The 23,925-nt window shown below is 38.5% G+C and overlaps 1 protein-coding gene across 3 annotated transcripts in view; it reads left to right on the top strand.

Annotated features, from left to right (window-relative positions):
* The window catches only part of DPP8 (dipeptidyl peptidase 8), a 66,107-nt gene that overhangs the window by 27,367 nt on the left and 14,815 nt on the right, over positions 1-23,925 (top strand). For all 3 annotated transcript variants that reach the window (XM_047736490.1, XM_047736491.1, XM_047736493.1), the window contains exons 7-16: positions 1,555-1,665; positions 3,497-3,625; positions 4,205-4,266; positions 7,619-7,719; positions 8,404-8,581; positions 9,406-9,565; positions 14,009-14,088; positions 17,754-17,906; positions 18,389-18,524; positions 20,025-20,170. In XM_047736490.1, coding sequence (XP_047592446.1) covers positions 1,555-1,665; positions 3,497-3,625; positions 4,205-4,266; positions 7,619-7,719; positions 8,404-8,581; positions 9,406-9,565; positions 14,009-14,088; positions 17,754-17,906; positions 18,389-18,524; positions 20,025-20,170 — 1,256 coding nt within the window. The remainder of the gene's footprint in view (positions 1-1,554; positions 1,666-3,496; positions 3,626-4,204; positions 4,267-7,618; positions 7,720-8,403; positions 8,582-9,405; positions 9,566-14,008; positions 14,089-17,753; positions 17,907-18,388; positions 18,525-20,024; positions 20,171-23,925) is intronic.

Genomic DNA, 23,925 nt, shown 5'->3' with positions numbered 1-23,925 from the left:
TCAGAATTTTTGGATAGGGGATTATTGACTCATGTTGCGTATTTATTTGACTATATAGAAAATACAGATAACCAAAAACAATACATTGATGCTTGTCTATAATATTGAAATCACTATGGCATATTACCATACACCCATTAGAATGGCTAAAATGAAAAAGATTAAGAACACAAATGTTGGAGAGGAATTTTCACACATGGCTAGTAAGAATGTGAAATAATACAAATACTATGGAAAACTATGTGACAGTTTCTTATAAAGTTAAACACTTATCATACTGCCCAGTCATTCCACTTCCAGGTCTTTATTCAAGAGAAAGCATACACCCACAAAGACCTCTATACAAGAAAGATTATAGTATCTTTATTCATATCACCAATAACTGACAATGTCGATAACAGCCCAGATACCATTAACAGCTGAATGGATTTTAAAAAACAAAACAAAACAAAATGTGGTATGCTCTGAAATATCATCCAGCAATAAACAGGAATGGATTGTTGATACATGTAACAATATTGGTGAATCTCAAAAAGCAGACAAAGTATGACTTCACTTATATAATACTTTAGAATATGCAGAACTAACCTCTAGTGACAGAAATCAGATGAATTTTTGCTTCTGGGGTGAGAATGGGTGTTGACTGAGAAGAGGCAGGAAATATCGGTGTTGGAAATATCATATGTCTTGATAGGGTGTGATTGGTTACACAAATATGTACATTTTTCACAAATGGTACACCTGAAATTTCGTTAATTATAAAACAATTTTTTTTTTAAAGATTTTATTTATTTGACAGGCAGAGAGAGGAGGAAGCAGGCTCCCTGCCGAGCAGAGAGCCCGATGCGGGGCTCAATCCCAGGACCCTGGGATCATGACCTGAGCCGAAGGCAGAGGCTTTAACCCACTGAGCCACCCAGACCCCCCTTAAAACAATTAAAAAAAAAAAAAAAAGCTTCTCCGGGGCACGTGGGTAGCAGACTGAAGGCAGACTCTTAACTGACTGAGCCAGCTAGGCATCCTGGGAGGGTTATTTTTAAAGCAAAGTTCCCTTCAAACTATTTACTGGAAAGTGTAAAACAGATAAAAGTTGACTGCAGGAACGGGAGAGAAGAAGAAGGATGAAGATTACATGTTGTGTAAGACCCATTCTAGGTCTCAAGTTGGACTTCTCTGGGTATCCTTTTTTTCCATGATGCTAGTAGCTAAATGGGGGAAATAATAACTGACTTTTATGGAGCATGTATTTTGGTTCAGGCTTTGTTCTAAGTGCTTTATGTGAATTAACTCACTTAACCGTAATGATTCTTATTCCCATTTACAATTGGGACACTTCAGTAGAATGAGGTTGGTTGATTTGCACAAGTTCATTCGGTTAGTACATGATGGAGCTCAGATTTATATCCAGTCCATTTGGCTCCAGACTTCCCCACAATACTACAGCTGGATTTCATTATGCATGCAGATTTCATTCAGCATGCAAATCATTGTGCTTAGTACCTATGAAAAGTTAGAGAACTTCCTGTGATAATTTTGCTATTTATGTTTGTCTAGAGCTAGCCAACATGGAAGAAGATCCCAGATCAGCTGGAGTTGCTACCTTTGTTCTTCAAGAAGAATTTGATAGATATTCTGGCTACTGGTGGTGTCCAGAAGCTGAAACAAGTAAGGGGGTTCAGAATAATAGAAGTTAACTAAAATATTATGAGATTCAGCTGCCAGTTAGTTAAGTGCTCAGATGCTAAGTCCTGAATAGTAGATTATGAAGTCATGAAGATTGGATCCTATCAGTATGTATTTAGAATATATAGGTTATATCCCACTATAATTAATTCTAATAAAAATAAAAAAGTAATTGCATTGATGCCTCTGGTCTTTAACTCTTTTTGCCAGTCTTTCATGTAGAGGCTGGTCTTAGTGGCAATATTGATGACAAAATAAAAAGAAAATACTATACCCAATGCGTTGCTGTAAAAACATAGGATTGACTGGAGTGCATAAATGTACAGCCAAATTAGTGTATGAATGGATCAGGAAAAGGGCACAAATTCCTCCCTTTTCTGGATGAATTCACAAGTATTTTATTGCCTGTGAAACAGCTTTCTCTGAAGATCCAGTTAGAAATTTGCTTTACATTCTAGCCTAATACTTTATTCATATATTATGTACAAAAACTAAAAACAAATCTTATGAAGCAATACTTACCTGTATGTGTAATGCACTCTGATATTGTATATTTTTTGTTCACTGTATATTTAAATGCCTGTTATTACCCATTAATAGATTTCATGACATAATAATGGATTGCAGCTACCATTTTTGTTTTTTTAAGTAAGCTCTTTGCCCAAAGTGGGGCTTGAATTCACAACCCCGAGATCAAGAGTTGCTCACTTTACTCACTGAGCGCCTTAGCAGCTCCTATTTTGAACATTTCTCTTAGGGACCATGAAAAATACTTATTTTTAAGCCATGTCTTAGATTTGGACATTCAGTTTTAAGATGTAAAATGTTTTGCCGTAACTGTGTTTGTTAGAACAAGATTCTAACATGAATTAGAGAAACTTCATAAAAAGAAAGCTATATTCTGTTTAACTAGCATTTATGTTCAGGGTGTCTGGGTGGCACAGTTGGATGGGTGTCTGACTCTTTATTTCAGCTCAGGTCATGGTGTGAGGGTCATGGAATCGAGCCCCACATCTGCTCTCACAGAGTCTCTTTGTGGCTCTCTTCCCCTCTCCTTCTGCCTCTCTCCCCTGCTCTTTCTCTTTCTCTCAAATAAATAAATAAAATATTTTTTAATAGCATTTATTTTGTTACAGGAAATATTATAAATATAATTGAGTAATTTATTTTTCAACAAGGAATGCATTTTAAGGTATGCATGGACTGAAGTCCTTGGTGTGTTTCCCCTGTTAAATATGTATAGGTACAGCGGCATCTGGCTGACTCAGTCAGTAGGGTATGTGACTCTTGAACTCCATGTCATGAGTTCAAGCCCCATGATGGGTGTGGAGCCTACTTAAATTAAAGCAACAACCACCACTCCCCCAAAATATATAATTATCTTCAGGTTTTACCTTTCTTTAATGAGCAAAAGTGATTTAGTAGTAACTCACCTTCCTAGTGCAAAGACTAGTGAGACTTTTATATACAAAAGGCAGTGTTTTTTTGGTTTTTTGTTTTTTTTTAAAGATTTTATTTATTTTTTTGACAGAGAGATCACAAGTAGGCAGAGAGGCAGGCAGAGAGAGAGGAGGAGGCTCCCTGCCGAGCAGAGAGCCCGATGCGGGGCTCGATCCCAGGACTCTGAGATCATGACCTGAGCCGAAGGCAGCGGCTTAACCCACTGAGCCACCCAGGCGCCCCAAAAGGCAGTGTTTTTTATACATAAATTATTTTTCACGATGGGAAATATAGTACTAGAGGGAGTGGTAAGTTATGATTGCTCTCTGAAATAATTCTTCTGAATTTTCAATATTTAAATTCCTCTTAAAAGCTCCCAGTGGCAGCAAAATTCTAAGAATTCTATATGAAGAAAATGATGAATCTGAGGTGGAAATTATTCATGTTACATCCCCTATGTTGGAAACAAGGAGAGCAGATTCATTCCGTTATCCTAAAACAGGTACTATATTCCATTGACATTTATATTCACTCATTTCTACTTTCCAAACAAGATTCTGTAGTCACCCAAAGGTATGGCCAAATTAGTCATTTACAACCTTCGTAAAGATAGATTATTCATTAAAGTGTCACCACGTAATCACAGGCTGATCGTATTTAATTCTTTTCAAAGGTTTGTAAGTGCACAAAGCTGGTTACTTCAAGAATGAAAAAAGAGGAGTTTTTGCTAGGAAACAAATATTTTTTTTTTTTTTTTTAGGAAACAAAGATTTTTAAGGGATTATGTTCTTAATAAGTCAGTGATTTTTTTTCTATTTTGCTGTTTACATGTCAATTACAAAATTATATAGAATTTCTCTTATTTATTTTGTATTGACTCTTGATGTTTTCAAGTATATATATATATTTTTGATACCTATGTTGAGAATTATGAATTTGAATTGAAGTTCTGAGATTCTTACACAGTAAGGCCCTGACTCTGCAATATTCCTGACTTAACTAAAGTATGAAGAGGATTGATCTGGCAAAATTAGTTTGAATAATTTTGATTATGGATTATTATTCATGTCTCTTTCTAAAGGCACAGCAAATCCAAAAGTCACCTTTAAGATGTCAGAAATAATGATTGATGCTGAAGGAAGGGTAAGTATAAAATGCCAAGTTGACTTTTTGTGTCAGTCTAGTAGATGTCTTAGATACACTTTTTAATTTTTTTTTTTTTAAAGATTTTATTTATTTATTTGACAGACAGAGATCACAAGTAGGCAGAGAGGCAGGCAGAGAGAGAGGAAGGGAAGCAGGCTCCCTGCCGAGCAGAGAGCCCGATGCGGGGCTCGATCCCAGGACCCTGGGATCATGACCTGAGCCGAAGGCAGCGGCTTTAACCCACTGAGCCACCCAGGCGCCCCCACTTTTTAATTTTTTAAACCCATTTAACTTGCTGAGATATCTGTGGACCATGCTTTGGAAACTTTTTGCTGGTTCCCAAGATAGGAATATAGGGATATGCATATTTACCACTCCTTTCTAAAGGTTTTTCCTCTTTGCCATTGTTAATTTTCCAGATCAATATTTAAAAGATGGCATTCATTGACTAGTGACTCACCTGTGTTGGATGTCCCACATTTCCCTTGTATTGCTGCTTTACATTTGGATAGTCAAATGCTTATAAACTGAATGCACACAAGATTAATTAAAAAACAGTCTAGGTGGCTCAGTCAGTTAAGCTTCTGACTTTTTAAATTTTTTTTAAGATTTTATTTGTTTGACAGAGAGACAGTGAGAGAGAGAACACAAGTGCGGGGGGAGTGGGAGAGGGAGAAGCAGGCTCTCCGCCGAGAAGGGAGCCTGATGCGGGGCTCAATCCCAGGACCCTGGGATCATGACCTGAGCCAAAGGCAGACACAACAACGGAGCCCCCCAGGCACCCTTAAGCATCTAACTCTTGATACCAGATCAGGTCTTGATCTCAGGGTGGTGCGTCAGGTCCCACGCTGAGCTCCATGCTAGGTGTGGAACCTAATTAAAAAACAAAACAAAACAGAGCGCCCAATGACTCCCGTCACCCTGGCCTCTGGCCGCGCTCCGAGCTGACCGAGCCTGCGACCGGTTCAAGGCAACCCCAAGCTGAGAGTCACTCCTCGGCTCTGTCTCTGTAGCCGGCTTCCCCGTTCTAATACCGCTTTCCAGAAGTTTATGAGCCTGAAGGCCCAAGAAGTCCCAGACCAAGTTTATTGCCAAAGGGATGTCAACAGAAATGACTGCTGTCACTTCCGGGCTGACATACTGATGCAGGCTCTTCCATGCTCTCATTTCCTGCAGAATGAACCAGGGAGCATTGGGTTGAGAGGACCAAGCCTTTCATCCTGACATTATCTACCTGGGGATAGCATCAGATGCCACAGGTTAAGGTCTCAGTCCTGAAAATATAAACTGCCACCACCAATGACAGAACAGATAGATAATCTGAGCAGATAATCTAAGCCATCAGAGTAACAGATGGATCAAAAAGCTATGCTCAAAAAATGGACTATTTCCCAGAGTAATTTATTAAGAAAAGACTAATTTCAAAGCTATTTAAAATCCTCAAGAGCACAGAAAAAAAGAAGAGAGCTTCCAACTTTTTTGTGAAGGTGACAAACAGTGATAAAACACACATTCCATCTGCTACATAGCCCCGTGCCAGCCCCCCAAAAACAAACAAACAAACAAATAAAGAGAAGTCCAGACCAATCTTACCCATGAATATTAATTTAGAAAAACATTAAATGAAATTTAGCAAACATTATTCAGAAACATAGCAATCAAGACAGGGTTTTATTCCACATATGCACCTGTCCTGCTATCCCCGACCATGACTGCTCTAGTCCCAACATTCACAACATTTTGGCATTTAAATACTATTTGTTGATACTTGATGTTTATTCACTGCTAGTCATGAGTGTTTAAAGTACCCTAAAATACCCAGGTAACTCATTGGTGTCTTGAATCATTGTCTGTCTTCAGTAAATGACTTCATAGTAAAAAAAAAAAAAAAAAAAAAAAAAAAAAACAACCAAAAACAAAAACCCAGTCTTCTCTGCTAGACTTTAACAGCTTTATTGAGAGATAAGTCACATACAATACAGTTCACTCGTTTAAAGTTTTGAATGGTTTTTAGTATATTCACAGAATTGTACAGCCATCACCACAGTCAATTTTAGAACATTTTCATCATTTCATTTCATCATTTCATCATTCAACATTTCAGGAGAAACTCCACATCTTTTAATCATCACCTTCCAACCTTCCTGTGTCCCTTGGCACTGGGCAACCATTGATCTACTTTCTGTCTGTAGATTTGTCTATTTTGGATACTTCATATAAATGGTATCATACAGTATCTAGTCTGGTTTCTTTCACTTAGCATCATGTCTTCAAGCTCCATCTATGTTGCACCATGTATCAGCACTATCTTTTTTTTTTTTTTAAAGTTTGTGTTAATTTATTTAATCCCTGCACCCAACATGGGGCCCGAGATCAAGGGTCACGTGCTCTTCTGACTGAGCCAGCCAAGCGCCCCAGCACTTCTTGCTTTTTATCACCCAGTAATATTCCACTATGTGGCTACACCACATTTTATTTACCCGCTTACCAGTTATAATTAGGGTGTTCCACCTTTTGGCTGTTGTGAATAATGCAACCATGAATCTGTGTGTGTGTTTTCACTTCTCTTGATAGATACCAAAAAGTGGAATTTTTCAGTCATGTGATAGCTACATGTTTATTTAACCTTTTGAGGAACTGCCAGACTGTTTACCCAAAGTGGTTATACTATTTTACATTTCCATTGTGTGAGGTTTCCAATCTCTGCATCCTCATCAACACTTCTGTTTGTCGTATTTATTAAAGCCATCCTAGTAAGCTTGAAGTTGTATCTCATTGTGATTTTGACTTAAAATTTACCAGGAAAATTTATCCTGATGGCTAATGACATTGAGCATCTTTTCATGTGCTTATTGGCCATTTGTATATCTTCCTTGGAGAACTATATGTTCAGATCCTTTGCCCTTTTTTTTTTAAACTTACTTTTTGCGTCAGCTAGATTTTTAAAGGGAAAAGTTGCCATTTCACTAATATATTACACAAATCATATTTAGGCTAAAATGTTGGGAACTAGGGATTATTATTTTTCTTTGGTACTAGAGTCTAAATAAAGTGATTAAAACTTGTTTTTACCAGTTATTAGCAAGGGCTCTGTTAGTATATATAAACTCATGGGAAAAGACTTTTAGACTGTACTAAATCTTGTGCTTAGAACTTTTTTAGACATGAAGAGCACACCAATGTAGGTAACCCAAAACTTACTGCTGGTTTTGCTATATCTCTTTTTAAATACCTAAGTCTGAAAAAATGTCATGCTGTTAAAGATAATGATTAAGGTAGACTAGTAAGCTAGTTACTGATGTAAGTCTTCTGTAACTTGATTCCTTTTTTTTTTTTTCTTTTTTAATAGATTATCGATGTCATAGATAAGGAACTAATTCAACCTTTTGAGATTCTGTTTGAAGGAGTTGAATATATTGCCAGAGCTGGATGGACTCCAGAGGGAAAATAGTGCGTATGTTAAATTGTCACTCTTTTACAAGTGATTTAGAATCCAGAACTTTAGAAATGTTTGTTACTAGGCCTGTCCTTCAGTTGAAGATGCCTTCAGATGTAAATTTGCAGAGTAGTTATTTCTACACAGAGAATTTCTCCTGAGCTAAGTGAGCTTGCAGACTTGTAATCTTGTAACCATAGGAGCATTGCGTTTTCATTCTGTCTCTTACATAGCCAGTCATGGTTTCAGTACTTTCTGTGGTTAAATTGTATGACCCTAGGGCTCACATGTAAGGACGTCTGTATTTTGTTATTATATAATTTAAGCAAAATTTTTGTAGATTTTATGTGAAGGTGATTATATATAGTTCCTAAGGTAGACAACAGGAGTTTCACAAGACTGCCAGTTGTTGACACTAAGGGGAGAAAACAATGTCATAGATCATATGTGGTTTTAGGAGTTTAAAGACAACCACTTTTAAAAAACTCTACTCAAGCCTAACTGTAAAAAGTAAGTATAGAAAAAGCTAATACTTTTAATTAGCCATTTGTAAGTGATAATTTAACATCTACTAAAGCAGTTCTTTAATTGTGATTACAGAAATAACGGATGGGTACTAGAGGAGAGAGTAGGGGAATATTCGTTTTCTGAGAGATGGCTTTATTTTTGGTGCTTTTTTGTTTGTTTTGTTTAAATAGTGCTTGGTCCATTCTACTAGATCGCTCCCAAACTCGCCTACAGATAGTGTTGATCTCACCTGAATTATTTATCCCAGTAGAAGATGATGCCATGGAAAGACAGAGACTCATCGAGTCGGTGCCTGACTCTGTGACGCCACTAATTATCTATGAAGAAACCACAGACATCTGGATAAATGTATGTATGCTTTCCTGTACTTGGTTATATATTTTCTCAGAATGCTAAAATAAGTGAAGTTTTATAGCAAACTATCAAAATGAATCTTTTCAATTCAGAGTAACCATGAATATTATTTGCTTAGTTTGAACATTGTAAATCAAAATATTTGTAGATAGAAAGATGTCACTGAAATGACATCTCCCGGCTACAAATTTTCTCTTGTTCCCAGACACATCAGGTATTGAAAAACAGCCTCATCAGTGCCTCTGAGGAGGACCTGAGTGGAAATATAGAAGAGATTTTCTCTTTTAAGTTGGCAAACTATACCAAAATTTACCAGTTGGGAGTGAGTTTATCATTTTCCAAGTTAGTGGAAAAAACTTAAACAAGATACAAAATAAATGAAGCCAGATCACTTCTTGGCTGAGTACAGGCTTTATATGATTCACCCTTCAACTTTTACAGTATTTCTCTTTGGAAAAGAAAAGTCATAAAATTTTGGATAAGAATAAGTTTCTGTAATAAGATTTATACCATTAAACCTCATGCCATATTTCAAAGGATTATAGAGATAATGAGTAAGAAAAAGCTTTTGGTCATATTTTTCTTTTTCACCATTTGGGAACGTTTATTTCTCAGTGATGAAGTCTGTGACTAAAGTGAGATAAATCTGAAAGGACAAGACAGAATCTATATTGTAAATATACAGTACCCCTAGCACTGACAGTTACTTATGTTTCAGAATGTATTTATCAATTAATTCTTCTTTCTCTAGCTTAATTGAATTGTTTATGTAGTATTTTCATTAATGTGTATAGTAAATTAACCTATTCATTTTACAGATCCATGACATCTTTCATGTTTTTCCCCAAAGTCATGAAGATGAAATTGAATTTATTTTTGCCTCTGAATGCAAAACAGGTTTCCGTCATTTATACAAAATCACATCCATTTTAAAGGAGAGCAAATACAAACGATCCAGTGGTGGGCTGCCTGCCCCAAGTAAGAAGTCCTTTCTTATTTCGAAAATACATCTGTATGTTGGGGGCAGAAAGTGGGAGGGGCAGGATAACATAATGCCTCTTTTGTATACTTTATATACTTTATAAGCATCAGTACTTGCTTCATTAAACTTAATATGTAAGTGAAGCTAAAGTATAAATACATATGTGAAATTACAGGACAGTGTTCTTGATGGCTATATAAGAAACTATTGAGTAATCTCTGGGAATGGAATTACTTATTTTTGCTTTCTACTTTTGCCTTGACTGTAATTTTTAATTTGCTTAAAGTGAGCCGAAGTCATATTTAGACTGAAAAGGCTGTTTTTAAAATGTTATTTAGTTATTAGGTATTTTTACCTCCTAGTTTTGTTTTTGGTTTTTACATACTGTGGGTTTTTTTAAGATTACTTATTAATGAGAGAGAGTGAGAGCAGCATTGTGAGGCAGAGAGCACGAGTCAGGGAGAGGAGCAGAGGAATAGGGAGAAGCAGCCTCCCCTCCGCTGAGCAGGGAGCCCAATATGGGGCTCCATCCCAGGACACTGAGATCATGACCTGAGCAGAAATAAAAAGTCAACTGCTTAACTGACTGAGCCACCCAGGCGCCCCTCCCTTTTTTTTTTTTTCCTCAATACTGTCTGCATCTACACTGAAGCTAATATGGTTATAGCTCTTCAGAGTGATATAATTATGTTGTCCAATTATGTTGTTGACCATTAAATATGATGTCAGCTGGAGTTAATTTCTCTTTAAAAAGTGATGGTTGTCCTTCTGGGAAATATAATACACAATGGATATGTAAGCCTAGAAAAAGTGAAACGGTATATCTAATAGTTCTCCTGTTTTTGCTTTTGTTTTTTTAATTTAGTTACAGTTTTCTACTTTTTTTTTTTTTAAGATTTTATTTGTTTATTTGTTAGAGAGAGAGAGCGTGAGCACAGGCAGACAGAGTCGTAGGCAGAGGCAGAGGGAGAAGCAGTCTCCCCGCCGAGCAAGGAGCCCGATGTGGGACTCAATCTCAGGAGGCTGGGATCATGACCTGAGCCGAAGGCAGCCGCCTAACCAACTGAGCCACCCAGGCATCCCAGTTTTCTACTTTAATAATAGTTTGTTTTAGAATGGTAGGCACTTTATGATAATGTTATATGCTTAACTGCCATTTGTAACTTAACAGACTCAACATAGGCATTTTTTTAAATTGTGGCAAAATATACAAAGAATCTACCATTTTTACTATTTGAGTGTACTGTTCAGTGGCATTAAGTATGTTCATATTGTTATGCAACCATAACTACCATCTACCTGCAGAACTTTATTCATCTCCCAGAACTGAAACTGTTCAATAAATAATACCCTATTTAGCTTATTGCTCCCTCCCCTCAACCACTGGCAACTACTTTCTGTCTGTATGATTTTGACTACTCTAGATACTTCATATAATTGGGATTATACAGCATTTGCCCTTTTATGTCTATCTTCACTTTGCATAATATCCTCAAGTTTTATCCATGTCATAGTGCATGTGAAAATGTCCTTCCTTTTTAAGGCTAAATAAATTCAACTCTATGTAGAGACCACATTGTGTCTTCCATTCATCTCTCTGCAGACACTTGGGTTCCTTCCACATTTTGGCTATTGTGACTAACGCTGCTATGAGCATGGGTGCACAGATACCTGTTTTGAGACCCCGCTTTCAGTTCTTTTGGGTGTATACCCAGAAATGAAATTACTAGATCAAGTGGCAGTTCTATTTTTAATATTTTGGGGAACCACCATACTCTTTTCTGTGGCAGCTGCACCATTTTACATTCCCATTAGCAGTGCACAAGGGCTCCAGTTCATCAGCATCCTTGCCAACACCTGTTATTTTTCTGTGTGGTATGTTTGTTTGTGTGTTTGTTTGGATATAGCCATCCTAGTGAAGTGGTAGGAAGTGGTATGTCATTGTGCCTTTGACTTGCATTTCCCTAATGACTAGTAACATTGTCATCAACAAAAGCATCTTTTCATGTGTCATTATCCATTTCTATATCTTCTTTGGAGAAATGTCTTTGAATCCTTCACCAACTTTGCAAACTTTCCAAAAAACTTTGCGTGTTTTTCTCAACAAGGCCTTTTAAAATATCATTCTTATTTGGGAAACATGAGCTACATCTTAGGACTAACAAAATAAATACTGCCTATGACTCTGTTCCTTTCCTTAGCCTAATTTTTTTAAGGCAGACTGGATCTTGTACATCCAAGGCAAAGAATTTCTTCCTTGAGAGCCTTAGTTTAACTTGACCCTTAGTGTGACACTGCCCTTACCAGCTCCTCTATTGTTGATAAATTAAATTCACTTAAGAAATTCCAGAAATTTTGGTGCATGAGCAGCAGGGAAGGAGGAGAAACAGACTCCCCACTGAGCAGGGAACCCAGTGCAGGACTCGCTCCCAGGACCCTGGGATCATGACCTGAGCCGAAGGGAGATGCTTAATCAACTGAGCCACCCAGGCACCCTCCAGAAATTTTAGTGATGAAGACGGGCCAAAGAGCTGTGAATAGTAATTAACTAAAACAGTATTTGGGGAACAGTAATAAAATGTTGGTTACTTAAAATTTTATAATTTAAAATTTGAAGAATGTAGGAAGTTAACATTCATCTCTAAAGCCTGGCCTCTTTGTTCCCTCTCGGTGTCTCTTTCTGGGCCCCTCAGTTTATGTACCTCTTCTTTCCCTTCTGCTCCTTTCTTCTTAGACTTTCTTGCTCTAAATCTTCCTTTTTCCTTGATACCACTTCATCTTCCTCTTCCCTCTTCTTCCTCAAGTGGCTATAATATGAAACAATTAGTACTTGTTTCATATATATATCAAATAATACTTATATATATTTCCTGGACATAAAATTTAAAGTACTAAGTCGAATTTTTGTGTCTAAGAAAAAATAAATCAACTTCTTTAACCTTACAGGGACCCTAGTTAAGACTCCCATACCATCTCACCATCTCAGCCTGTCCCTGTCTATCTCTTCCCACAATGCTACTAGGCAAAGAGAAATTGTTTCCATTTTTTAACCTCCTGCTTCGACCACCAGCCACCGAGAGAGTTGTCTTTACCCAGACAGAATCTCTTAAAAACAGATGGGGCATGTTGGCATTTACCATGGTAATACCCAGTTTATTTTTGGTAGATGAGGAACAATTGTATAAAATTTTTCTTTTGTGGCTTTTTAAGTAGTTTGTTGCATTTCTAGAGAAAATGCCTTGTCAACCCATTAGACTTCTAGGTCTAGGAATACAGTTGCTTTTGAGTTCTTTTCTCGCTTTGCCATCAGAATCTATTTTGCTGGGGCTCCTGGGTGGCTCAGTGGGTTGGGGGCTCTGCCTTCGGCTCAGGTCATGATCCCAGGGTCCTGGGATCGAGCCCCACATTGGGCTCTCTGCTCGGCGGTGAGCCTGCTTCCCCCCCCTCTCTCTCTGCCTGCATCTCTGCCTGCTTGTGATCTCTGTCTGTCAAATAAATAAGTAAAATCTTAAAAAAGAGGCTATTTTGCTGTTTTTACTTGATTTACAGGGATCCTTCTACCATTATTCCATTGTATTGTGAAGACTCATAACTTGGAATTTTTTTAACTATAGACTTTTTTTAAAGTAAGGTGAAATTCACATAACACTAAATTAACCACTTTAGAATAAACATTTTAAACAAACATTTTATTTTTTTTTTAGAGATTTCTTTATTTATGGTTGGGGAGGGACCAAGGGGGAGAGGGAGAGAGAGAATCTCAAGCCGACTCCCCACTGAGTGTGGAGCCTGTCTTGGGGCTCAGTCTCACAGCCATGAGATCATGACCTGAGCTGAAATGCAAGAGTCTGAGGCTTAGTCAAATGAGCAACCCAGGCATCCCTTGAACAAACATTTTTAAATGAATAGTGGCAGGGCACCTGCCTGGCTTAGGTGGTGGAGCATATGACTCTTGATGTCAGTGTCTTGAGTTCGAGCCTCACGTTGGGCGTAGAGATTACTTTTTTATGAAAATTAAAACATTAAAGGGCGCCTGGGTGGCTCAGTGGATTGAGCCGCTGCCTTCGGCTCAGGTCATGATCTCAGGGTCCTGGGATCGAGTCCCGCATCGGGCTCTCTGCTCAGCGGGGTGCCTGCTTCCCTCTCTCTCTCTCTCTCTGCCTGCCTCTCCATCTACTTGTGATCTCTCAGTCAAATAAATAAAATCTTTAAAAAAAAAAATTAAAACATTAAGAAAAATAAGATGAACAGTGGCATTTAGTACATTCTTACTGTTGTGCGGTCACCACCTATGTTTAGTTTCAAAACATTTTCATTATCCCAGATATAACTTGTTTAACGTACTTTTGGAGAAAAGAGTTTTAGAGTAATATTCTTTGTTGTTTCATTTGCTTATAGTCTGATACAGAGTGCTGAAAGATAACTATGTTTATCTTTAGGTGATTTCAAGTGTCCTGTCAAAGAGGAAATAGCAATTACCAGTGGTGAATGGGAAGTTCTTGGCCGGCATGGATCTAACGTATGCTCTTTTATTTTCCTGATATGTTTGGTCAACATTTGCTGTGTTTATGCAGTACAAAAAAGCTGTAGTACAACTTCATATGGCCCCAGTGTTTAGACAATATTAAGTTAGGGCCTAGAAGAACTCAAGTTTTAGAAAGGAAGAGTCTTAGTTTAAATGATAAATCACCCATTTTATAGCCCTGGTATTAGATGTGTTCTGGTTACTTAGGTTCACCATTTTCAAATATAGTTTTGCTACTTAATAAGGAAAGGCTGGTCCATATTTTCTGAGTCTGCCAAAGTTGTGAGTTGAGATATTGTTTGAAAATTATTTTTGTATCTCTTTTGGATGGCTCATGTCATTTCTGCTTTAGAAATTGCATTTACTACTTCTGAGATAGTGCTTCTCTTTCACTTACCTGTTTATCTTATCTCACAAGTTTAAAGTTTTATCCAGCACCTTCAAAGAGTGGTGGACATATATACAGAGTGCAGGTTGATATGGAAAAGGAGGAAAACCCACCCTCTTTCCTCTTAGCATGCAGCTTTCTGTAGCAATTCAATGAATTCTAATTTTTTTTTCTTTTGCCTTTTATAGTACCTTGTGTTTTGTTTGTACTTTCAGTTGGGTGGTCAGTTTCCTGAGAACTCTAAGAACTCCACCCTTTATGTGTTTGATACATTCAGTTAAGTTGATGTATATGCTACCAGGATTTAGGGAAGGCCTTTGATTTCCTCAAACTGACTTGGAGATTTATTTATTTTTTTTTTTTTTAAAGATTTTTTTATTCATTTATTTGACAGAGAGAGATCACAAGCAGGCAGAGAGGCAGGCAGAGAGAGAGAGGAGGAAGCAGGCTCCCTGCGGAGCAGAGAGCCCGATGTGGGGTTCGATCCCAGGACCCTGAGATCATGACCTGAGCCGAAGGCAGCGGCTTAACCCACTGAGCCACCCAGGCGCCCCTGACTTGGAGATTTATTAAAGGATTATGTGTACTGGCCTCTTATAGAAGTCACTTAGTCCCCAAGGTGGTAAAGGAGAAAAAGTGAAGATCTGGGTCTCAGGTTTGGTTTTGTTGGCAAAAACTTTAGAATATCACAAGTAAAAGTCTAATGTCCACTGAGAGTCTCACATGGCCTTCTGGTTATATATCCAAATACATCTTTTCTGTCTAAGGACCTTGGATGTTATCATCATTTGAGAACACTCTTACTGTGGATAATAAAAAATTATGCTATTGTAAAGTTCCTGCTGTGTAATGGTTGGATAAACTGAGGGAACCCACAGAATTGTATTTACATAGATCAGAATCTTATTTAGTTTTCTTTTTTTTTTTTTCGGTCATGCTTACTTATGTAATGTATTTGTGTCTCTCTTTCTTACTCTTCCATATCCCCTCTATCCTGGCCTTATTTTATATTTATATATATATATATATATATATATATATATATATATATATATATTTTATTTATTTATTTGACAGAGATCACAAGTAGGCAGAGAGGCAGGCAGAGAGAGAGAGGAGGAACCGGGCTCCCTGCTAAGCAGAGAGCCCGATGTGGGGCTCGATCCCAGGACCCTGGGATCATGACCAGAGCCGAAGGCAGAGGCTTTAACCCACTGAGCCACCCAAGTGCCCCTGACCTTATTTTTTTTTAAGTTACATTTTCCTCTGCTTTTGCCAGTGACCTTATTCCCACCCAAAGATTTTGAATGGCAATAATTGGGTAAAGCTTTGAGCCTTTTAAGCCCATGTTCTCCTCAGTGTTGGCGAGTGGTTCTCAAAGTATGGTCCTTGGACCAGCTGCACAGCCTAAGCATCGCCTGGGAACATTTTAGAAACATAAATTCTTGGGTCCACTCCGGACCCTCTGAATCAGAAATTCTGGTGGCAGAACCCAGCAGTTTGTTTAACAAACCTCTCAAGGTGATTCTGATACTTCTGTTTAATAAAAGTAGTCACATGAAGCAAAGAAAGAACCTTTAAATCAGGGGTGAGAAATTAACCAGTAATTTCTCCAGTTTTGAAAGGTCAGCTGCTAGGTCAAGAGCAGAACCTATCCTAACCATTTGCGCAGATTGACACATACCTGTGAAACTTCATGAATGTTTGTTCTGGCATTTCCTCTCCCTTATATCCTTTCTGTATATGTCACTACTTAATCTCAACTGTGTTTCTTTCTATACCTGTGTGCGCTAAAATATAATTAATAATGAAGAAACAGTTTCTTGGAGAAAATGTGGCATTTTAAAATACTTGCTTTTTGGGGCGCCTGGGTGGCTCAGTGGGTTAAGCCGCTGCCTTCGGCTCAGGTCATGATCTCAGGGTCCTGGGATCGAGTCCCGCATCGGGCTCTCAGCTCAGCGGGGAGCCTGATTCCCTCTCTCTCTCTCTCTGCCTGCCTCTCCGTCTACTTGTGATCTCTCTCTGTCAAATAAATAAATAAAATCTTTAAATAAAATAAAATAAAATAAAATACTTGCTTTTGGAAATGTATCTTTGTTTTCTTTTTTTTTTTTTTTAAGATTCTATTTATTTATTTGACAGAGAGAAAGATCACAAGTAGGCAGAGAGGCAGGCAGAGGTGGGGCAGGAAGCAGGCTCCCTGCTGAGCAGAGAGCCCGATGCAGGGGTCCATCCCCGGACCCTGAGATCATGACCTGAGCCGAAGGCAGAGGCTTAACCCACTGAGCCACCCAGGCACCCCGTATCTTTGTTTTCTTTGCTGTGTAAAAAAATTGAATTTCATTAAACACTGTTTGAGTAGGCTTGTAGAAGAATTTCTAAAGGGACAATAAAAGCCATTTATTTAGACTCCTATAATTTGTGAAGAATATTAAATGACTTCAGCTGTGAGTTTACTTACAGTTTTTTTGAGTTCTGAATGAAGACTTAAAAGATTTTTTTTTAAGATTTTATTTATTTATTAGACCCAGAGAGAGAGAGATCACAAGTAGGCAGAGAGGCAGGCAGAGACAGGGGGAAGCAGTCCCCCCGCCGAGCAGAGAGCCTGATGTGGGGCTCGATCCCAGGACCTGAGATCATGACCTGAGCCAAAAGCAGAAGCTCAACCCACTGAGCCACCCAGGTGCCCCAAGACTTAAAGATTTTATCCATACTTATTTATAAACTATACCAGTATTAAAATTGTAATTGAGTTCAGTTACTTCCCAACCCAGTAGATAAAGTACTTTTGCAAGTTTGTAAAAAAAAAAAAAAAAAGAAAAACCAAAAAAGTATTGCCTAAGATAATACTGCACTGAAAAATATGCAGGATTCTAAAATTAGACTCTTTCACATATGCATGAATGGTTGACCTAAGCTGCAATATAGGTATGTTTTTTTCCCTGTAAAGTGTTGTAATTTTAATGAAATAACTCTCACATTTTAAGAAAAGCCCACATTTCAACCACATAGGAAACTAACAATAGCATGCAATTCAAATGTCCTTTTTCCTTGTGGACAAAATCTATTCTTAGGTAAAAGTCATAAGCAAAACCAGCTCAAGTTTATTAACATTGGTGGCAAAATATTTTAAGAGGCACAAGTCAAAGGGTGACTCAAATGATTCTAAATAAAATTGGGAATTGTTGGTTGAATTACTAGGCTGGCCAAGGTCCTGCTAGCACTGATTTTTCTATTGTTTTTTTATTTATTTATTTTTTTTTTTTTACAGATCCAGGTTGATGAAGTCAGGAAGCTGGTATATTTTGAAGGCACCAAGGACTCTCCTTTGGAACATCACCTATATGTGGTCAGTTATGTAAACCCTGGAGAGGTGACAAGGCTGACTGACCGTGGCTATTCCCACTCTTGCTGCATCAGCCAGGTATTAAGTCCCTGTTGGAAAAGAGTTTCCTATCATATAAAAACCTTTTGCTCATGTCATACTCCTTTAGAATAATGTGAAAATCAGTGAAATTGGCCTGCTGAAGTCTGATCCTCTGAGGAAAAACTTTAAAAAGTCTACCTTTAAAAAATATATATATATATTTGTTTATTGGAGAGAAAGCCAGAGAGTGCACACAGGCAGTGGGGAGGGGCAGAGGAGAGTGAAAAGCAGGCTCTTGGCTGAGCAGGAAGCCCGATGTGGGGCTCTCCCAGGACCCCAAGATCATGACCTGAGCCTAAGTCCAACGCTAAACCAACTGAACCACCCAGGCGCCCCTAAAACGTCTACTCTTAACTTCAGCATTGTATATGGACATAAATGGTCCAACTCTAACCATACTCCTACTCTGGCACCAGGACAGATGTAGCACCTTTTTTATTTTTCCATGGGGAAAAAGTAATTGTTTCTCCTTTCTCTAGCATTGTGACTTCTTTATAAGTAAGTATAGTAACCAGAAGAACCCACACTGTGTGTCCCTTTACAAGCTGTCAAGTCCTGAAGATGACCCAACTTGCAAAACAAAGGAATTTTGGGCCACCATTTTGGATTCAGCAGGTACTCATTTTCCTGAACCCGATTTTCTGCAGGATTAGTATATAAGTGCACTAAACCCATTTCATAGGTCCACATTTCTCAACTCTCACCACCACTTGGCCCTGAGCTTCTGAGTTCTGATTGATCCCAGCCTTCCTATTCTATCAACCACCAGATAAGATGGGTTACCTCCCATTCCAAGCAAGAGCAGGTTTGGAAGGCCTTTTTGAAGTTTTAAAATTTTTTAAATTTTTTTTTTTTAAGATTTTATTTATTCATTTGACAGACAGAGATCACAAGTAGGCAGAGAGGCAGGCAGAGAGAGAGGGAGAAGCAGGCTCCCCACTGAGCAGAGAGCCCGATGCGGGGCTCGATCCCAGGACCTTGAGATCATGACCTAAGCCAAAGGCAGTGGTTTAACCCACTGAGCCACCCAGGCGCCCCAAAATTTCATTTTATTTTTTATTTAAGCAATCTTTACACCCATTGTGGGGCTCAAACTCATGACCCCTGGATCAGGAGTCACACGCTCTTCCAACTGAGCCAGCCAGATGTCCCTGGAGGGCCTTTTTGAAAATAAGAATAAAATAGTCACAATATCAGCTAAGAAGTGATTTGTTCACATGTTTGGGTAATTTCCCAGCTAAACGGATGAAGAAAATGTACATGGAACTAGTAAGACTGAGCAGGGAATCTGCAGCTTTAGTGAGTAACCAGCTGGTAGCTTTCTTAACTTTTTTAAGCGCTTACAGTGGCCATTTTAATAAAAGAACACTTGTTCTATAGGGAGTGAATAGCACTGTGAATTATCTATTTTTTAAATGCTTGATTTCTTAAACAAAAAATTTTATGTATCTTTAATCTAATTTTTCCCCAAATCCTTTTTCCTGTTAAGCATTTTCCCTCATGAATAGCTGCTGAGGGTTTAAGAAACTAGTGCAAAACCGCAGGGCATGTTCCAGTGTCCGCAGGTAGATTTGTAATATGGTGATGATCTCTGCTTGGACTGAGACATCATCCAGTGTACAGAGACTTAGGACAGGTCTGTATAGCTTTATTAAACCCAATACTGATCATGACTTTCATTTTTTTCTGGGTCCTGGTTAGGCTTACTCTCCAGTGATCAGAAACAAATGTTTATTGAGCACCTGCTGTGAGCAAGTTAAACTGAGTTAAATTTGTGCTTCCAGTTTCTGGTCAGATATATGGCTTAACCATCATTAAGTTACACTGAACCAAGCACAAAGTGTTTGTATACTTCTGCATCTAAACACCTCCTAGGCTCTAAGGATTATTCAGATTATTGTGTATCTCTTTTTGAAATAATTTAATATATATGTTCATTTAATTTTCTTTCTTAAAGATAAATGTTCTTGAGTAATTTCTTATCACCTGTAAGGGGGATGGTCATTTATTTGTTGGGGCAGGGGGGGTTGTGGGATCATGGTTTCTTGTCCTTACTCTCAGATTGCAGAGCTCCCATAAGAACTTTTATGTACTTTTTTTGTTATCTCCTCATAGGTCCTCTTCCTGACTACACCCCTCCAGAGATTTTCTCTTTTGAAAGTACTACTGGATTTACATTGTATGGGATGCTGTACAAACCTCATGATCTACAGCCTGGAAAGAAATACCCCACTGTGCTGTTCATATATGGTGGTCCTCAGGTGGGTGTATTTCCTTATTTTATTTTATTTTCACTCCAGTATAGTTAATATATACTGTTATATTAGTTTCAGATGTACAGTATAGTGATTCAGCAATTCTATACATCACCCAGTGCCCATCATTACAGCTGCACTCCTTAATCCCCATCACGCATTTCGCCTGTCCTCCCACCCACCTTTGAGGTGGGCATATTTGTATATATATACGTGTGAGTGTGTTTAGGTGATTTGTTTTTTAAATGTCTAGTCTGTTCAAGTTAAGAGCATTGTTGGGCCTCTGCTGTTATTGACTTTGGCTTGTGTTCTAATTCCTGTTTAGAAGTTGGGTTTTGTTACATGGCTAATTTATAAAGCAGTGTCAGTTTCTTAATTTACAGTAGGACTGTAACTAATGGGGAATGGAATATTCATGTCAGCAGATAAATACGTTACCTTTTATGTAGAGAAGAAACTTGTTTGGGAAGTGAAATTAAGTAGTTAACTGTCTTGGTAAATAAAACGAGTTTGTTTTTTTTTTTTTTAAAGATTTTATTTAGGGGCGCCTGGGTGGCTCAGTGGGTTAGGCCGCTGCCTTGGGCTCAGGTCATGATCCCAGGTCCTGGGTTCGAGCCCCGCATCGGGCTCTCTGCTCAGCAGGGAGCCTGCTTCCTCCTCTCTCTCTGCCTGCCTCTCTGCCTACTTGTGATTTCTCTCTGTCAAATAAATAAATAAAATCTTTAAAAAAAAAAAAAAAAGATTTAAAGATTTTATTTATTTATTTGACAGAGAGAGGTCACAAGCAGGCAGAGAGGCAGGTAGAGAGAGAGAGGAGGAAGCAGGCTCCCCACTGGGCAGAGAGCCCGATGTGGGGCTTGCTCCCAGAACCCTGGGATCATGACCTGAGCCGAAGGCAGAGGCTTTAACCCACTGAACCACCCAGGCGCCCCATAAAAAGAGTTTTAATAGATATTTTCAGAAGCCTTGGTAGCCTGATGAATTCCCCCTCTTCATTCTAAGTCTGTATCTCTCAAGCAGACCAGAATACTTTTACCATCTAGGGAAGGCAACTGCTACAGTACCATTCAGCATTGTAAGAAATTTACACCTGAATTTTCCTTTTTCTTGATTAAATATTAGCATGTGAATATTAAGTAAATCCTGTTGACTATCAGAGTAAGGTATTTGGGGTACGTGCATTGGTTAATTGGCACTTTTAAAAAATGTTTATTGATTATATTATCTTACTGTTGGGCCCTTAAAGAAATAGAATATAGTTATCCTGTTTTTATAATGCAGCTCTTACCTCCATAAATATCCTTTATAATTATATCCAGTTAATCAATATCTGGAAAGGTATCTGGATGCTAAGACATCCAAAAAGTAGGGACCCCTGGCTGGCTCAGTCAGCAGAGCTAGTTCAAGCCCCACTTTGGTAGTACTTTAAAAATAGAAGAAAAAGAAAAAGACATACAAAAAATAACATAAAAGCAAAATAACTGCATAAGCCACAAAATCTCAGCAATGACAATCATAGATCAAGTTAAATCACTTTGCCATCATTAAGTGTGTTTTATAAACAAAACATGATTCACATTTGTATTATACTCATCATAAATGATAAAACTATAAATAGTCAAATTAGCCTTCTGTTAAAAACTTGAAGCCAAATCTTTGTAAACTTTAAAAAAAAGTGTTGGGGTGCCTGCGTGGCTCATTTGGTTAAGTATCTGACTCTTGGTTTTGGCTCAGGTTGTGATCTCAGATTCATTAGTTTGAGCCCTAGCCCTCTACTTGCATACTCTCTCTCTCAAATGAATAAATAACTTAAAAAATAAAGGCTTAAGGGGCGCCTGAGTGGCTCAGTGGGTTAAGCCTCTGCCTTCAGCTCAGGTCATGATCTCAGGGTCCTGGGATCGAGCCCCACATCGGGCTCTCTGCTCTGCAGGGAGCCTGTTTCCCCGTCTCTCTCTGCCTGCTGCTCTGCCTACTTGTGATCTCTCTCTCTCTCTCTCTCATAAATAAATAAAATAAATAAATAAAATAAATAAATAATAAATAAAATCTTAAAAAATAAATAAATAAATAAAGGCTTAATACAGAGAAATTTAAGAAAAATTATAAGACACTCCCAGAAGCTTTACATGTTTTGGCATATTATTTTTATATTAAGGCTAAGTTTGTAAGTAAGAAGTAAGTAAGAAGGATGTTTCTCCTTTCCAGTGAAGAAATGATGTGTGATATATGTGACAAATACACTTTAAGACTAACTGGTTATGTGGATCTTTAAGACTAAAGGATTCCTTTAAATTATTCCTTGTAACTAATTATGGTTTTGTTTTATTTTGTTTTTTAAAGATTTTATTTATTTATTTGACAGAGAGAGATCACAAGTAGGCAGAGAGGCCAGGCAGAGAGAGAAGGGGAAGCAGGCTCCCTGCTGAGCAAAGAGCCCGATGCGGGACCCGATCCCAGGACCCTGAGATCATGACCTGAGCCAAAGGCAGAGGCTTAATCCACTGAGCCACCCAGGCGCCCCACTAATTATGTTTTAAAAGCCACAGGAGGTGCCTGGATGGCTCAGTAGGTCAAGCATCTTCCTTCAGCTCAGGTCATGATCCCAGAGTCCTGATATTGAGCCTGCACCAGGCTTCCTGCTGGTTGGGGAACCTGCTTCTCCCTCCTCTTTTGCCGCTCCCCCTGCTCATGCTTGCTCTCTCTTTCAAATAAAATAATAATAAACAGGGCGCCTGGGTGCCTCAGTGGGTTAAAGCCTCTGCCTTCGGCTCAGGTCATGATCCCAGGGTCCTGGGATCGAGCTCCACATCGGGCTCTCTGCTCTGCGGGGAGCCTGCTTCCTCCTCTTTCTCTCTGCCTGCCTCTCTGCCTACTTGTGATCTCTGTCTGTCAAATAAATAAAATCTTTAAAAAATAATAATAAATAAAAATACTTTTTAAAAGGTTTTTTTATTTACTTGACACAGAGATAGAGGGCACAGTAGGCAGAGTAGCAGGCAGAGGGAGGGAGAAGCAGGCTCTCTGCTGAGCAGGGAGCCCAATGCAGGGCTTGATCCCAGGACCTGGGAGTATGACCTGAGCTGAAGGTAGCTGCTTAACTGACGGAGCCACCCAGGCACCCCTAAAAATAAACTTTTGATTAAATCTTATTATTAGTCTAAATCATGTTCGTTCTTGGTGTATATTCAGGTCAAAGTGGGAATCTACTGATGGCAACAGTGTCACAATTTGTAACATGAAGTGAATTACTTTGTCACTAAATGCAGCAATGTCTATAGTTGGACAAAAGTGGAATCCAAGGGGTGCCTGGGTGGCTCAGTGGGTTAAGCCGCTGCCTTCGGCTCAGGTCATGATCTCAGGGTCCTGGGATCGAGCCCTGCATCGGGCTCTCTGCTCAGCAGGGAGCCTGCTTCCTCCTCTCTCTCTGCCTGCCTCTCTGCCTGCTTGTGATCTCTCTCTGTCAAATAAATAAATAAAATCTTAAAAAAAAAAAAGTGAAATCCAAGAAAAGCAAATATATCTGATTAAAGTCATCTAGGCTTAGTTCTTTGAACTCTTTATTAATAACAGCTGTATGTTTTAAAGTGTTTATTTAACAAATCCTTGTGATGTTTCGTATGTGCTAGACACTGTTTTATAAATACAAATGAACAAGAAAATGGGCTGTGTGATAGCAGGACACAGGTTTTGTAGAACTGGTACTGAAGGAGACTTCTGAATTCTCAGTGGCAAAGGCCATTATGTGTAAGTACCTTCCTTCA

Source organism: Lutra lutra, chromosome 7 (genome assembly GCF_902655055.1).
Source record: "Lutra lutra chromosome 7, mLutLut1.2, whole genome shotgun sequence".
NCBI lineage: Eukaryota > Metazoa > Chordata > Mammalia > Carnivora > Mustelidae > Lutra > Lutra lutra.
The sequence above is the reverse complement of the archived record's forward strand: the minus strand, read 5'-3'. Positions and strand labels throughout refer to the sequence as shown.